At 32.7% G+C, this 17080-nt stretch overlaps 4 protein-coding genes across 4 annotated transcripts in view; 2 read left to right on the top strand and 2 right to left on the bottom strand.

The window, feature by feature from the left end:
* LOC128956278 (40S ribosomal protein S3-A-like) overlaps positions 1 to 15271 on the top strand; it is a 195722-nt gene extending 180451 nt beyond the window's left edge. The window contains exons 2-5 of the mRNA XM_054301972.1: positions 14255 to 14301; positions 14366 to 14590; positions 14661 to 14960; positions 15032 to 15271. Coding sequence (XP_054157947.1) covers positions 14272 to 14301; positions 14366 to 14590; positions 14661 to 14960; positions 15032 to 15193 — 717 coding nt within the window. The 5' untranslated portion in view covers positions 14255 to 14271 and the 3' untranslated portion in view covers positions 15194 to 15271. The remainder of the gene's footprint in view (positions 1 to 14254; positions 14302 to 14365; positions 14591 to 14660; positions 14961 to 15031) is intronic.
* Positions 4580 to 11475, top strand: LOC128956264 (uncharacterized). Its single transcript, XM_054301957.1, has 6 exons — positions 4580 to 4880; positions 4969 to 5132; positions 5201 to 7886; positions 7966 to 8805; positions 8883 to 10750; positions 10813 to 11475. Exons 1-6 carry the CDS (start codon positions 4709 to 4711, stop codon positions 11419 to 11421), a joined length of 6339 nt encoding a protein of 2112 aa, XP_054157932.1. The 5' UTR covers positions 4580 to 4708; the 3' UTR covers positions 11422 to 11475.
* On the bottom strand, positions 11643 to 13788 carry LOC128956270 (F-box-like/WD repeat-containing protein TBL1X). The gene is made up of 5 exons (XM_054301964.1): positions 13535 to 13788; positions 12789 to 13435; positions 12506 to 12719; positions 11788 to 12438; positions 11643 to 11723 (listed from the first exon to the last, which is right to left on the bottom strand). The coding sequence occupies exons 1-5, from the start codon at positions 13553 to 13555 to the stop codon at positions 11697 to 11699; spliced, it is 1560 nt and encodes a 519-aa protein (XP_054157939.1). The 5' UTR covers positions 13556 to 13788; the 3' UTR covers positions 11643 to 11696.
* A 471-nt stretch (positions 15272 to 15742) lies between the features above and the next one.
* LOC128956276 (uncharacterized) lies at positions 15743 to 17059 on the bottom strand. The gene is made up of 2 exons (XM_054301970.1): positions 16306 to 17059; positions 15743 to 16226 (listed from the first exon to the last, which is right to left on the bottom strand). The coding sequence occupies exons 1-2, from the start codon at positions 16933 to 16935 to the stop codon at positions 15798 to 15800; spliced, it is 1059 nt and encodes a 352-aa protein (XP_054157945.1). The 5' UTR covers positions 16936 to 17059; the 3' UTR covers positions 15743 to 15797.
* Positions 17060 to 17080: the final 21 nt, after the last annotated feature.

The raw sequence follows: 17080 nt of genomic DNA, 5'->3' as shown, positions 1-17080 counted from the left end.
TTTTTACTAACAAAACTTAATTCATAGTTATTTTATACTTTTATTAATCAATTAGTTTTACATATTTTATTATACAGGTTAGCCCTTTCCTGTCACCTGTATTAGACACTTTATTCCTGTATAATACAGGCGGCACCTGTATGGGTGGTCAGTCTAACAGTACAGTATACAATATAATATTAACATTTACTATAATTTCATAAAGTGTAGAGTTTTTTTTAAAAAAATAGCTTAAAAAAGTTTTATATTAAACAAATAGTTATATTAAATATTTTCAATTAACATAATCAATAATATAATAAATCTAATATTATTTATAATGAATGTGATTTTGATTTTGATTTTATTTAATAATAACAAAATTAGAGAGAATAATTCAAAATTAACATTAATTTTATCTTTATTTTTTTCTTGTTTTTTAAATACTATATATTTATTTAGTTTTGATAAATTAACTTAAATAAATTATCAGTTAAAATATATTTTATTAAATTAATTTAATAACAATAATATAAATAGGTTAACTTTTTTTACAAAAATATACTAACTAATAAACAAGATAATTAAATACGTAAAACTGATAATATATAGATAAAAATATTACTTTTCTTAATTACAATAATTACACAAATGTTTTATTGATTTTTTAAAAAATATATTATATTTTTATATACTGTATATATCAGCATTTATAAAAAATAATGATATTGATAATTAAAAACATATATACTAGATTTATATAATATAGAGATTATGATTATTATTAGCATTAATATTGTATTAATGATATAATGCTATTTCATTCACTATTTGTATAGAATTTAATTATATTTATAGTATATTATTATTATACAGTATAGGCTACTGTATACTGTTATACAGTGTGTTATACAGCATCATATCATATGATTCATACTATACGACATTATTATTTTAATATAATATATCAATGATATTATATACAGTATATAATTTATAGATATATTTTTAGACTATGTGTGTAAATTGTATCTTAGTTTAAGTACAATAGCACTATACCGTAAGTGTTAGATTTATAAATAGACTATAAATAGTTTATGTGTTCATCAAAATTGAGGTCAAAGTTTATCTAAATGTCAACAATGTTTTATTGTTGTGCTTTGCTATATATTATTATTATTATTATTATTATTATTATTATATATATATATATATATATATATATATACTGTTAGAATGCAAAAGTATTTTCGTTTTTTGGTATTCTTAAAAGTAACTAAGTTTTTCTGTGACTTATTGCTATATTTAAAAAATAATTTTTTGCCTATTATAAACTTTGATATCTAGTCTTAAAATGTATAATTAAATATTTGTTATATATGTTCAAATGGATCAGTAATAATGCCTGACATCACATGACATCTGTTTAAGATATGCCATAAACTATGAATATCGTCGGATAATTAACGATACGCTGGCGGCCTAAAATTTTAATAATGCTTATTCTAAAGCCTTAAATGTAATCTCTTATCAAGCTTAATAAAAATAATAAAAATGAAAGATGTAGAAGTATATTACTAAGAAAGTTCTGGAAAACCATTCAAACTTAAAATTATAAAATAATAAAGAAATAATTTAGATAAATCCAAGATTTTAAAGAAAATTAATATAAGAGATAGTATGTTTTGATTGATTAATTTTTAAAAAACTTTCAGCTGTAATAGGCTAAAGATATGTGACATTTAATTAGGTTCTATTTAAATTTAACTCATTACCAATAGGAAAAGCATATCAAAATATGGTAACAATTATTTTAATTTAAAATTTCAATGGATTTATACCATGAATTAAAATGGTTGATTAATCATTTTATACAGCAAATATTGCTTTGTCAAATTACTATTAGTTTTGATTAATAAGATACTTCTTTGGTGGCAAAAAATTCAAAAATCGGAAAGTGGTCAAAATCGGTGTCAATGAGTTTACCGCTTCAAAAACAAGGGAAGTTGTTAGTCGACGGTATTCAAAATTTTTCAGACAAATGAAGATATGATTGAGAATTAAATTACGATTATATAATTAATAAAAATATAATAGTTTTTTAATTATATAAAATTTAATAATATGCAAATAAAGCGAAAATAGTTTTGCATTCGAACAGTATATGACTAAATAAGAAAATACTTAAATTATATATATATATATATAAATTTTACAAATAACAGATATAATTATTTTTTTATTATTATTAAAAGTACAGAATTTTTTTATGACGTTCAATGGGATAAATTAAATACTCTACATATACTTAAGTGTATGTATTTTTTGTTAATATTGATTTTCAAGTTTTACTAAACTGTAATAAACATTTACACATTGTTTGATTTTTTGTTTGTATTACATGTAAATCAATAATGTTAGAGTAATAATAATAATAATAATAATAATAATAATAATAATAATCTACTTCTTCAAAATCAATGGACTTAAAAAAATGCTAAAATGGATTTTATTATATGCTTTATAGCACACATCAAACACACACACACTGTCACACATTAAAAATAATAAATTATTTTTAATTATAAATATAATATTATAATTTTATCAAAAAATTATTGTCCTCATAAATATACCCATAATAATAGATCTTAGAGGCATAAACCCAGTTGTCTGTATGTTTGTGTCAATGTGTTGAAGTGTCTAAACAATAGGGTCGATGAGTTGATCCAAATGTTGAAATATATTAAACAAAAGCCATTGACGTAAACATAGCAATACATACATACATTCATACAATACTATAATATTCTGTATATCGTATAATACAGTTATTAGTTGACGTTTTCAAACAGATTCTGTGTATTTGCTATTATTATTGCAATTGAATCTATAATATATTCTGTAGGCTCTCACTCCCTCTCTCTCACTCCCTCTCTCTCTCTCTCTCTCTCTCTCTCTCTCTCTCTCTCTCTCTCTCTCTCTCTCTCTCTCTCTCTCTCTCTCTCTTCTCTCTCTCTCTCTCTCTTTATCTCCGTTTCCACTCACACTAACTCATCCCAGTGCTTTAATATTACGTCACACAAACACACACACACACACACACACACACACACACACACACACACACACACACATACTTAAATACATACATATATACAAACAAACAGAGCAAAATAAATTATCGAAAAAAATAAGTTATAAGTAATTGCATCTTATTTTATTGATTAGCAAACATACACACCATTACATAAACCAAAAAAAACACACAAAAAATCTATATTACAGTGTAATTAGTATTTTTCGCACATAACTTATAACAATTGTTTTTATTTATTTTTTTTGTTTTTCTATGGGATTTGTTGTATTATAAACGATACAACAAATACAGAAAACAAATATGTAAGACAACAACAGCAACAATAAAGTTAACAAAATTATTGTAACATATCTTTAGCATATATATATATATATAAGTAATCATCTCTCTCTCTCTCTCTCTCTCTCTCTCTCTCTCTCTCTCTCTCTCTCTCTCTCTCTCTCTCTCTCTCTCTCTCTCTTATCTCTCCATTAACTTACTTTTTACAAAAATATTATAAGTATATTGAAATCTGGGATATAATTTATTTATGTGCTGTCTCCAGGCAACACATCCCGGTGCCTTTATCGCATGACTATGATATAAATTTTAAAATTGTTATTATAATACAAAATTGTATGAATATAAATTTTAATTGTAATTTAGAATATATACTTATATATATTGTAAATTAATTAATTGATAAACATTTATAATTTTTTTTCAATTAAACTATTTTTGTTATTTATTTATAATATTGTATTATTATTTAAGGTATTATGTATAACAATATAATTTACAATTTATATTATAGTAGTTTTTAATGTAATCATTAATATACTTAAAATATTAAAAGCTAATAAATAAAACTAAAAATGCAATATTTATTGATTAGTCTATTGATTTTTTAAAAATAAAAATGATAAAATTATTATTGATAGCAAATATTAAATTAGTTTTAATTATCTAAATAGACAGTATTTAATATTTTTAAATTAATTAAAATCATTTTTTATAAATGTATAAAAATAATACTGTATATTTGTTATTAAATATTTGTATGTAAACTTATTTTTGTTATATTTATATCAAATATTGATAATTAAAAAAAATATTAATCTATAGAATACAATATTTAAATACAATAAAAAAAATTTAGGGTATATTAGATCATATTTTTTTTAGTAATTTTAATTTGCTTAATAACAACACAATTATAATTTAAATAATTATCATTAAAGTTAATTACAAGTTTAAAACCAAATAAAATAAGTATCATTTTATAGTTTACAGCTTATAAATTAGTCAACATTATAGTCAATAGTTAGATTAAATTCCGGGATTCATATTAATAATTAATTATTAATTAAAAATAGTTTAAACATTATTTGTATATTAATATTAATATTATTATTCATATATTAATGACTTATTAACGTACAAACTGTATGAATGAATATAATTTACTAAAAAAACTGAATGACATTGAAGTTTGCAATGAAATGATTTTTAATTTTTTTTTTTTTTGGTTTAAATATTAGTCTCACTATTGAAAAGCTTTACCACAAAGTTTACAGTCATTTGTGTGGTTTGATTGCATACAAGTAGACCACAAATACCATACAATTTGAATATTGATTTTCATCAGCAATGATAACCACAACAACAACATCGACATCGATGACCAAACTTTTTCTATCGGTAATCGTATTATTGGTGGCCATTGTTAGTGGTCAACAACAACAAGAAGAATATGTTGAGCCGGCCATCAATGATGAAGATGACATTCAATCGTTGTTTACCACTGATGATCAACAATTGGGTATAATTTTTGTTTAATTAAAACAAATACAATTAGTATATTGGATCCAATCGTCTTAATTTTTGATTTACATTTTGTTTATCTTAAGATTTCATCGACAATGTGGCTAAAGATTATTTAAGACAACTGAAAATAGCGCACAATTTAGTCGACGGCGACAATGGTTTGGATGAGACATCGGGTTTGAATCGTCACAAGCGTTCGCCACTTCAGTCGCCGCCTATCGTCGGAAGCGATTGGTTTGCCGACAAAGTAATTGATTGCAAAAATTTATATCTATTTAATTTACCGGTAATTTAAATTGTCCTCTAAATTGATAGGGTGTGCACCGATTGCGAGCCATTATACCGCGTATGCCTACCTGTGATCATCCGATTGACTTTACGACCATCAGCTTCAATAACCAGACATATGGCATATGCGTTTCGCAGCCGACCGGCAACCGTAAGGCCAAAGTGAGCGTCGGTCCGCTAACACCGGTCGGATGGCAACGCAATCAAATGACAACTTGGGATCTATCGATACCGCAAAAAGTGGTTGCATTTGTCGACAAAGATAAGGATCTGAATGAAGATAATCTCTTTGTTTTGGTGGCCGATGTAGGCAATCGCGATGGTACTAACGTGTTGGCCATAAATAAATTTAATCGTAAAGTAACTAAAGAGCATCACACTGTTAACAGCAAATACCCGACGGCAATATCTATGTGGAGGTCGCCGACTGACAATTCGCATCATTTAGCAATCGCTAACTCGTACGGACCCGAATCGGTAAAAAGTTTTAAATCGGAAACCTATACGTATACCTGGACGGGAACCTATTTCGATCGGTATTCGGAGATGACCACCTATTTTGTTAAAGATATCTGCGCTTTCAATATACACAGTTACGAATATCTGGCCGTTGCCAACCATAAGGCCGGTCCCAACAATATGGAAGTCGATTCTGAGATATTCCGTTTGGATATCGACACGAAAAAGTGGCGTTCATTTCAGCGAATACGTACGTTCGGTGCCATCGATTGGGAGTTTTTTACGTTCGGCTCAGGTCACCATAGAGAGTATTTTCTGGCCGTTGCCAACAATTTCGATATGAGACACGGAAAACCCAAATACGATGTCAATTCGGTGATCTACAAGTATTCTGACGACAAATTTGTTCCGTTCCAGTGTTTGGCAACTGTTGGCGCCACACAAATCAAAACATATACCGGTCCCGATGGCCAGTTTGTGCTGGCCGTGGCCAACATGCATCAGGCCGTACATTTATATCAGTACAATGGATGGCATTTTGTGGAAACTTCGGTTCAATATACGAGTGGTGTTATGAGTCCAGGAGTGGTATCACTTCATTACGCTTATCTATCCTTTGAACGAACCGGTGTTCTATTTGTTAGTAATCCGCGCCATCCGTCCGGTCATATGTTTCGGCTCGAGTTTGTCTACGAGAATCCATTGGGTGAATGGCATAAACAGAGTCTAGGCTGGTGTGAGGCCACTGAACAACAGGTCAGACAATTTGGTGTCGAAACGTTGATGCCATTGCTGAAGGATACGTTTTTTGTCGACCAAATCGAGCCGATAGTTATCAATGATGATCTTGTTTTGTCCGATCTTGACATCGGTTCACTGACCACACCCGTTATTGTTGATGCATCCAATGGCGATGAACTAAGTCATCGAATAATTGACGAATTGGTCAAATTGGATGAGGAGATCACCAAAGCTCACGCACAATTAGGTCAGCTCATTGACCTGTTATCCAATGCCATGCGTACCGATGGCGACCAAATTATTACTGCACCGCAAACGTTCAAATCGGCTACTTTTGAATGTCGGCCAGATATGGACTGTTATTTTCAACGAATCGACACCAAAGTCCTCAACAACGATAACATTGAAGGATTGGCCGCAGATATTGTACCGCTAAATGTCGACCAAAATATTCAACAGCCGATGCACTTTCAACACATGAAAGTTGACAATAATATCATATTAAATGGTTTGCTAAATGACGTAAACACCGATACTATTGTCACTAGAAGTGGTAATCACGAAATATTGGCGCCCAAGACATTTGCCAAAGATTTGAACGCTAAACAAGTGGTTGTATTGAATCGAATAAATGAACAAATTATAAATCCATCAACAGTTTTGTTGACAACTGGCGACCAAATTATCAATAATAGTATTACATTTAAAGCTGGTGTACGTCTAAACAGTCTTCGTGTGAACGGACCGGTCAATGATATAAATATCGACAAATTTTTCAACGAAATGGTCACTAAAGATGACAATTATATTATAAGAGGACAAAAGGCATTTAACAATCTAGATCTTAATGATCTTATAATGGCTAACGGCTCGACAATTGATGGCATCGATATCATGGAATTATGGAAGAATGTCTTGTGGACATACGGTGATGAAGAAATTTCTGGACAAATTGATTTCACCGATATTGTTGTCGGTAGAAATCTTATGGTCGATGGACTGATCAATGGCGTCAAGATTCCCAGTGATGTTATATTGACAAATGAGAATACGTTCATAGCGTCGGCCAAACAATTTCTGAAGCCGACACGTTTGGATCGGACAGAAGTGTTGCATTCGATCAATGGTATCGGATTGGTTAACGGCAATTTGGATATCATGTCTAAGACCCGGGAACAAGTGGTTTCGGGTCCGAAAACATTCAATACAATACATTTGAACGGTAACAATCTGGTCCGTGGAACTGTCGATGGCGTTAAATTGTCATTATTTAAGCGATTACTTTTGACCCGAAACTCACCGCAACATTTCAATAACCTGGAGATCCGTGGCGACGCGTTTTTTGATGGCGGACTCGCTGTCCGATCGACGATCAATAATCTGAAATTGGATGATCTCTACAACAAAGCGTTGAAATTGACTGACAGTCGTATCGATGGCTTTCCACACTTTGAGATGAATAATGTTTTTTTCGCCGGTCTTCAGAGTCAATCAATTAATGGACTGAATATTGGTATTTATTAAAAAAAATTAAATATTTTTTTGTTGAATTTTGATTACTAATTAGTCTGAAATTATTAACAAAAAAATAGGCAAAGATTTGGTGACTAAGAATACAGCGCAAGTAATCACTGGCCACAAGATATTTGCCAACGGAATCAAATTGAATGACAATATTAATGTCAAACAAATAAACGGAATCGACTTTGACTTCTTTGTTGGCGACACTCTACTCAATAATGGTAATCAAGTGATCACTGGAGAGAAAACATTTTTGAATAACTTGTTGGTCAAGAATTTAAAGACTAATAATATTAATAAAATTCCAATGAATGACATTGTTTTGTTAAATGGAGATCAAGTGATATCTGCGCCCAAAACCTTCACTAATGTCCAAATATATGGTGATCTTAATACCGAAAGCTTTGATTCTCAACTTATAAACGACGTTCATATGAAAGATCTGTACGAAAATACTCTTCAATACGACAAACCACAGACAGTGACCGCACGTCTTAATGTCGACACAATTATGATTCCGAAACAAACAAATTTTGGAACAAAATCTATAAATGGAGTCAATCTAAGAGCTCTTATGTCTGATGCAGTTGTTGTGGATATTCCTCAAGTGATTGTCGGTCCAAAAACATTTGTATCGCCCGTTACTATTAGTGCCGTTAAATTTCTCGACAATTTCGATAATGTGACCGATTATGAGCTCAAACACAACTGGCTTTTGCAGGACATGAAACAGACAATCAATTCTAATATTGTTTTTGAACGAAATCTTAAAGTGGATGACAATATCCGAATGAAGAATCCTATTATTAATGGAATTAATCTAAATGTTGTCAATAATAGTACCGTAAAATTATTTGAATCGGCAATGTTTGAGAAGGACACACATTTTTCAGGACCGGTACACTCAACTGGTAATGATTTAGTTAATAGTTATTAAAATTAATAACATTATTATTAAATTAATATTTTTCATTTGTTTATATATTAGGACACATTAAACTTAAGGGACGAATTCAGGGAATAGATTTGGACAAAGAAGCAGTTGTTCTCAATGGTGATAATATAATTAATGGACGAATTCATTTTGTAACGGGTTTTAGCGGTAATGAACACCTATATGTCAAAGGAACTGTTGATGGAGTAGTAGTTGAAGACTTGTGCCGTACAACTGTCCGACAAAATCAACAGAATTTATTTGGTCCGACACAAGTAACCGGTAATGTCTTAATAAAAGGACCGCTAAATCTCCGGTCAGATGTCAATGGAGTCAATATCGATGAGTTTATCCGAAGTGTACTTAAAGTTGACGAACCATCGAATGTCACGGGAATCAAACATTTCCGAAAACTTGTTATCAATGGACCAATTATTGTCAAGAAATCTGTGGCTGGATTTCGTATCGAAGATTTTGCCAACAATTATATGAGTTTAACACGCGATCAAACTGTTGGTTCACAACTGGTTTTTCTCAATGATTTAAATCTTAAGAAAGGTCTTAAAATAAAGGGAAATATTGTGACACAAAATGCAACCATCAATGGTATTAATTTGAAGGAATTTGATGCCAATGTTTTGAAGACATTTGGAGATCAAGTAATTACTGGTGACTTTACATTTGAAAGCGATGTTTATTTTGATAAGGATTTAAATGTTTTGAATAAACGCATTAATGGTCTTCATTTGGTCAACGATTTAATGTTAAGAGGAAGAGATAATGTGATTACAGTTCCAAAGATTTTTGCCGAAAACATTGTCGTCACTAATAATATGATCATAAAAGACGGCAAAACCATCAATGGTGTGGATCTGTCAGAAATGATGAAGAATGCAGTCATGAAAAACAATGCCAATAATAATATCATTGGACCAAAACATATGAATAGTATAGAAGTGGATCACTTGATAGTTAATCTTTTAAATGGATTCAATGTCAGCGAAAAAACTTTTCTATTAAATTATGGAAATCAAGTGATTATCGGAGAAAAAATATTAAATCATGATTTGAGAGTCAATGCAGACATTATTTCAAAGACTATTAATCACATAATAATTGGAGATTTGGCACAAAATCTTGTACTCAAAGGATATAATAATTCAATTAATACAATAAAAACATTCAAATCTCCACTGACTGTCAACAATGTCCGCGCTTTTGGTAAAGTCGATGGCGTAGATCTTAACGAACTTCACTACTTTATTGGACTTCCCTTTAATCTGAATGACTTGAAAAACAAACTCGACTTTGAGGACAAACAGATTGGTTTAGTTCAACAGGCATTGGATCAACAAAGCAATCGATTGGCTTACTATGAATTGAATGCTGTCATCCCATTTGGTCCACCACTTCTGTCGTATCAAAATACACGTTCACAACATCTGTTTATTGTCGGTCAGTATCTCAACAATGGATGTCAAGAAATCAATATTTACACCAATACTGTCAGTGGCTATAAATTGTTGACAAAACTATACGCTATCGATACCAACATTATAACAAAATTTGTGTCAAATGGACATCACTTTGTCATAGTAGCCAACTCTAGGAATGTTCACAATTGGGAACAATGTCTTAAACTTAACAAAATGACTCAATTCTTACAATTCGGAAGCGGACCACAGATTAATCAATTGTTTGTCTTCGATGGCAATCAAAATTCATATAAAATGATTGCTTCAATACATAGTCAAAGTGTTTCCGATATCAAAGTTATCGATGAATATAATAAAAATGCATGTCTTTTGATGGCCACACCTGTAGTCAACGGTTTGTTAAGTCAATCGTCAGTTTTGTGCCGCAATTTTATTGATGGAAAAATATTTCTGAAAGAAATGGTTCCATTGCCTGGAAGAAATCAGGTATAAATTTTTGAAATGTATTAAATTTTTGTATTTATTTAACTTTTATTTTTTTTATTTAGTATTCAATTGTTTCGAGTACTACATATAATCGCACTCTAATGGCTTCAATTAATTCGTGGCAAACAAGACAAGTGATGTCAGACATTGTGATCAGCGACTGGTCGACACAATTGTCTCATTTTGATCATTCCTTTCAAACCATACGATTCCTCAATCCCTATGCCATACATTTTGTCGAAATTCCTTTACAATCAATGTTTTATTTATTTGCATCGGAAAGGAGTACATCGCTGACACACAAACCGATGGTCAGAATCTATAGATATGCATTAGGTCTCGACAAACAACTTCTGGAAGTGCAACAAATCGTCGACACCGAAGTCTTTCAAATAGATACGGTCTTATTGGACAACAAAAGAGTTTTAGTAATACTGTTGACAACAGATAGACTATTAGTCTATGAATTGAAGGGAGCGTCGGGTTTCGTCCAAATCCATTACATTGACGCCCAAAATGCTAACAGTTTTGTTGTGTCCAACTATTTTGATCAGTCAAACAAAGTTGTCGGACATTTGATTGCTATTTATTATAAAAAATGTTTCGCCAGAAACAGTGATAACTGTCTTAAAGAGACACATGTTTTACATTCAAAACTCTTTCATAACTAATTGTTTTTAATTTATATAATACTATATTTTACTTAATTGTGATATTTTTAGACTCAACACAAAACAAAAATAATTTAACAAATATTTACAAAAAACTTTATTTATAATTTACCGAAAATTAAATTTTTATTAATTTATAATTTGTTATTTATTTTAATTTAATGTTCAAATGAGTTTTTTTAAGGATTTGTTTAAAACCAATGATTAAAAAAAGGAATAATAGGGTATATAAATGATTATTATAAGTATAAAATAGTAATAAAATCTTAAATTATTCACTTTCTAAGATCCAAAACAAACACCTGAAATAAAAATATATAATTATTATTTTAAATTAATATTTATATATATATAGTATATATTTACCGATCCATCCGAAGCACTGGCGCCAACTTTATCGCCTCTGGCATTCCAGCACACCTCGAATATACCTCCCGTTCCCTTATATGAATGCACTAATTGTCCGCTTTGTGTTGACCAAATGTGTACACACTTGTCGAAACTGCCCGAAGCCAGAAAACGGCCATCCGGACTAAATGCTACCGAATATACCGGTTCCGAGTGTTTGGTAAGGGTGTAAATACAGGTTCCTCTCTCTACTTCCCACAGTCTTACGGTAGAATCAAACGAAGCCGACGCCAAAATGAGCGGCAAATTCGGATTATGAGTGTTGGGTCCGGTGGGCGACCATTTTATTGTATAAATCTCTTTTTGATGGGCCTGTAGATCATGAACACAATTGTCCTCTTTCATGGACCATATCTTCAGAGTCATGTCGTCAGAACACGAGGCCAACAGCGAACCCGATGGACACCATTTGATGGCATTCACTTCGTTTGAATGACCTCTAAATGTTTTGATTGGTTTGTCGGCACCCAATTTACAGACATGAATACACATATCGGTGGAACAGGAGGCAAACGATACATTGGTTTGCCAGTCCACGTCCAGTGCCGGTGCCATATGATAGGCAAACTGTTGGGTACACTGACCGGTAGATGCGTCCCATATGATTGTCTAAAAAAATATGAGAAACAAGTAGTGATAATGACTATAATTTACGTAATTATGAATATTGTCGAACCGTTTTGTCGACTCCAGCGCTCAAAATATAGTTTCCTTTTTTATTCCACTTCAGAGCAAATATTGGTCCCTTGTGTTGGCCAAGAGTTGACGCCAGTCGGCCATCAGTAGTCCAAATGCGTGCAAATCCGTCGTAACTGCCGGTGGCCAGTAGTGTTCCGTCTGAATTCCAATCCAATGAAGTCACGTCTTTATTCGACGGAACTTCAGTGCCGCTAAATATAAAGAAAACAAAGAAAACTGTTATATAAATTGAAAAATGTGATCATATTTTCAATCGGTACCCCTTTTGGATGCAATGTCTCAAAACAAGTTGTTGTGCTGTTTGTGTCGATTCACTCATATTCCAGATTCTGGCCGTTGAATCGCCCGAACCCGAGGCCAACAAATCTGAAGCCGGATTCCAGGCGCATATGAATACTTCGCTTTCGTGTCCACGAAGAACAGTGGCCCGCGACGCCGGTATCTCAATATTGTTTGTCGATTCTTGTAATGTGTTCGCAGCGGCGGCGGTGGCGGCAGTAGCGGCCGGTTGTTGGGTAACCGGCGTATTATTATTGGCGTTAGCGTTAGTATTTGCTGCGGCGTTCGGTTCGTCAGCCGTTTTGGTTGCATTGTCTTCACTCATGACAACGTCCTTACTTTCGGCGACAGCTCGAGAGTTGAGCTCTCGTTGGCGAGTAATGACCACATCGGGCATTACGGCATCGATCAGTGATAACGAATCGATTTGTCGTTCGACACCGTCTTCGCCGATACTGATCTCGGCTTCGGTAAACTGTAGACCCTTTTGGATGATCGACAGCAAAGCGGCCGGCGGTACCAGAGCTCCGTTGATATTGGACTGTGCGATATGCGACTCAACGCCGAAAACGAAAGCCGAATGACTGAAGCCGGACTCCTGGAGATACCGGTAGACCAAAAAATTTACCTAAAATATGATAAAAACAAAAAGATAAAGACAATGAAGAAGAAGAAGAAGAAGTAGAAGACGAAGAATAATAACTTTAATTATCACTCAATTTGATACCTCATCCGATGTAAAACTCATTGTGCGGCCAACAGATTGGTATCGTCGACCTCGAGTTTGTCACCAAAAAAATAAAATAAACAAAACAATATCAAAACCAAACAATATTGTCTGATCCAAACCAGTGATGACACTCTTTTGGCCAACACTTCCAACAAACAGACAACAATCCGCTGACAATCAAATCAATCGGTGATTCAATCAATCAATTGTTGTGTAAATAAAATAATAAATAAATAATAAGTTTTTTTCTGATTATTAAAAATAAATTAATGAATGAATGAATTGTTGTTTTCACTGCAATGCTATGTATTTTCATTTATTATAAAACACTCAATAAATATAATAAAAATACATTGAATTAAATATGAAATAAATATATTAATATAGACTTCAATAGTGTTCACACAATAGATGGCGCTATCGTTACAAACATTTAATGTATTATAAATCAAAATCTAATAAAAAATATTTAAAACAAACGTAACACTCGATTAACAACTAATTAATATTAATATTGATTCTACTATTGGATTAAAATATACATTAATTGTGTTTAATATGTTTTAAAGGGTTATAAACTAAAACATGTATTAGTGTTACGTTTTTTGCGATTAAATAATTAGTTTAATACACAAATTATTGGACGTATTTTGTGTTTGACTCCAAACACGCTTACAGTCAGTCAGTGTTTAGTAAAACTGTGTCTCTGAAGACTTCCTTTTCCTTTTGAAACTATGGCTAAAGCGATATCAAAGAAGCGAAAAGTAAGTGTCATTTACCGCCGTTGATGGCCATTGCCGTCACTGACCGACTTTGTTTTGTGTCCAGTTTGTAGCCGACGGCATCTTCAAGGCTGAGTTGGACGAGTTTTTGCGTCGCGAACTGGCCGAAGATGGTTACAGCGGTGTCGAAGTACGGATGTCTCCCGCGCGCACCGAAATCATCATTTTGGCCACTCGTACGCAATCGGTGTTGGGCGAGAAGGGCCGCCGCATTCGCGAGTTGACCAGTGTTGTACAGAAACGGTTTAACTTTCAAGAGGGCACCGTTGAGGTCAGTAATTAACTTAACCGCTCGAAACTCATGTCTAATGTTTCTTATTTTTGTTTTCATTGACCAACAGATGTACGCCGAGAAAGTATCGGACAGAGGACTGTGCGCTATCGCTCAGTGCGAATCGTTGCGATACAAACTGATCGGCGGTCTTGCCGTTCGCCGGGCCTGCTATGGTGTCCTGCGATTCATTATGGAATCGGGTGCCAAAGGTTGCGAAGTTGTGGTCAGCGGTAAACTTCGTGGACAGCGGGCCAAGAGTATGAAGTTTGTGGACGGATGGATGATTCATTCCGGTCAGCCCACCAACGACTACGTAGACACTGCTGTCCGACACGTACTTCTACGACAGGGAGTGTTGGGTATTAAAGTAAGTCAACCATCAGTTTATGGTCAAAATTGGTAGATAATAATAAATTTGTTTTTATTTAAAAAAAATAGGTTAAAATCATGTTGTCGTGGGATATCACCGGCAAAAAGGGACCGAAACTACCGCTGCCCGACAACGTTAACATTGTTGAGCCCAAGGATGAGACAGTACCCGCTCAGCCCTATTCCGAGTCGAAGGAATCGGCCAAACCTGTGGTTCCCGTCGTTGTTTAAAAGAGACGATTTTTGTTTAACAATTAAATTGAATAAATAAAAAAACATTTAATTAAGAAAATAATTTTTATTTTATTTATTAATTATTCGAAATTAACATTATATTCAATCAAATGTTATATAATATGCTATCCAATGGTTTTGAGATTATGACCCAATGTTTTATATAAATAAATAGATCAGATTTATACTGTATATTAAGGGTGTAATTATTAGTAATGAAATTGTTTGAAATTTTTTAAAAATCATTTTTTAAGTGCCAAAAATTGGCTATTATTAGTACCGGTAGTATTATTATTATTATTAGGCCTTTTAATTTCTATTGAATATAATAATTGATACTCTCCCTATTTAAATATACAGTATATATATATAGGGGTCATAATCAGAAAAACCAATGGATTTACAGGTAATTGATTAGTCAATAACTTAATTAATTAATTAATTAATAGTAATTTACATCTAAATAAATAATAAAAATTAATCTAAAAAATATATATAATATATAGTAAATATATATATATATAATATTTAAAATAAATAATATCAATTAATAATAATATATAGTACTGTATACTTAGATGAGATTGCCATTAAAAAAATACTAGACATCATCGGTAAGTTTGGCCACTTTAGGTCGACCTCTTTTAGGGCCTACAGACGCCGTTTCAGTAGAATTGGTGGCATTGTTCTCATTGCATGCAGTTTTGGCTGATTTACCAAACGAAGCGGCCTTTTGTCTCAATCTTCTTCGCTTTTCACCAATCGATACATTATTCGATTCGTCGCTGTCCTCCGAGTCGTCTTCGGCGTCCATTCTTGTCGAGACATTGAGTCCACTCGATGTCTTTGTCGATGCATTGATAAACTCTTTGACCAGATTATCCATTTTTGCTTTACTCAACTCGAATATGTTGTCCTGAATCTGATCCAACTGTTGTAAGTCGGGAGTGTCGTCAGTCAACTCCTCTTTCATTGTGCGATACTTTTCGTGAATGTGCGACAATTCGTCAAACGGTGGATACAATGAAGTCTATTATTGTAATAATAATTAATTAAATTAATTAATAAATAATTAGTTGATATGTGATGTCCAGTAAAAAAATCCAAACCTTGAATTGATCGATAAGAAAGTCGGTTTTGGTTTGTGTTTCGCTCGTCACCCGACTGTTCCTTATGTATAGCGGACCCATCAATCGGGAAACGTGAACGAAATGGACGGCACCGATAGCCAACATCTTATACCATACGTAACACACGTCCATCTGTTCCAACTCTTTGCAAGTCTGGATCAGACAACGAATTTGTTCCAAATAGGAAAAGTTAATTCTGATCTTTTGTTTGGAGGTCGATGTCAACGATGAGTTGTCCGACATTTTCGGTTGTTTACAATACAGAGAATACAACAGATAGAGAGCGCAAACCCGTCGCTCCAATCGGTGGTCATCGGAAACATTGGGCAAAACTTCGACAAAGATTTCGTCGATAAATTCGCGCAATTCGTTCACATTTTGGCGAAGACTAAAGACATAGGAAAAGTTCATTTGACGCCACAGTTGACAGAATCGACTGAACCGAAGTGACACCACTTTCGGATCGGGCTTTACGTCTAGACCGGCGTCGGTCGCAGAGATTGTTGTCTCATTTGTTGGCCGATCGTCTCCATCGTCGCCGCTAATGAACCGACTGAACAACGACTCAATGTCTTGTCGAAAACCGGCGGCAATAAATCGGCCACTCATTGATGGCGTGTGTCTTCACTTCGGATTTGATGTCTTCGGGAATATCTTTGAATAAAAAAACTAAAGATTTCTTTCCCTAATAAACACTAACCAATAGATCACGTGATTAACACATTTAATAAATGTCTATAAATGACGTCTAATG

The sequence above is a fragment of the Oppia nitens genome, unplaced genomic scaffold, assembly GCF_028296485.1.
Source record: "Oppia nitens isolate AA-2021 unplaced genomic scaffold, nextdenovo-longstitch-racon4-pilon3 scaffold2_pilon_pilon_pilon, whole genome shotgun sequence".
In the NCBI taxonomy this organism is placed as follows: Eukaryota; Metazoa; Arthropoda; class Arachnida; order Sarcoptiformes; family Oppiidae; genus Oppia; species Oppia nitens.
Note: the sequence above shows the minus strand (reverse complement) of the source record. Positions and strands in the feature narration are given on the sequence as shown.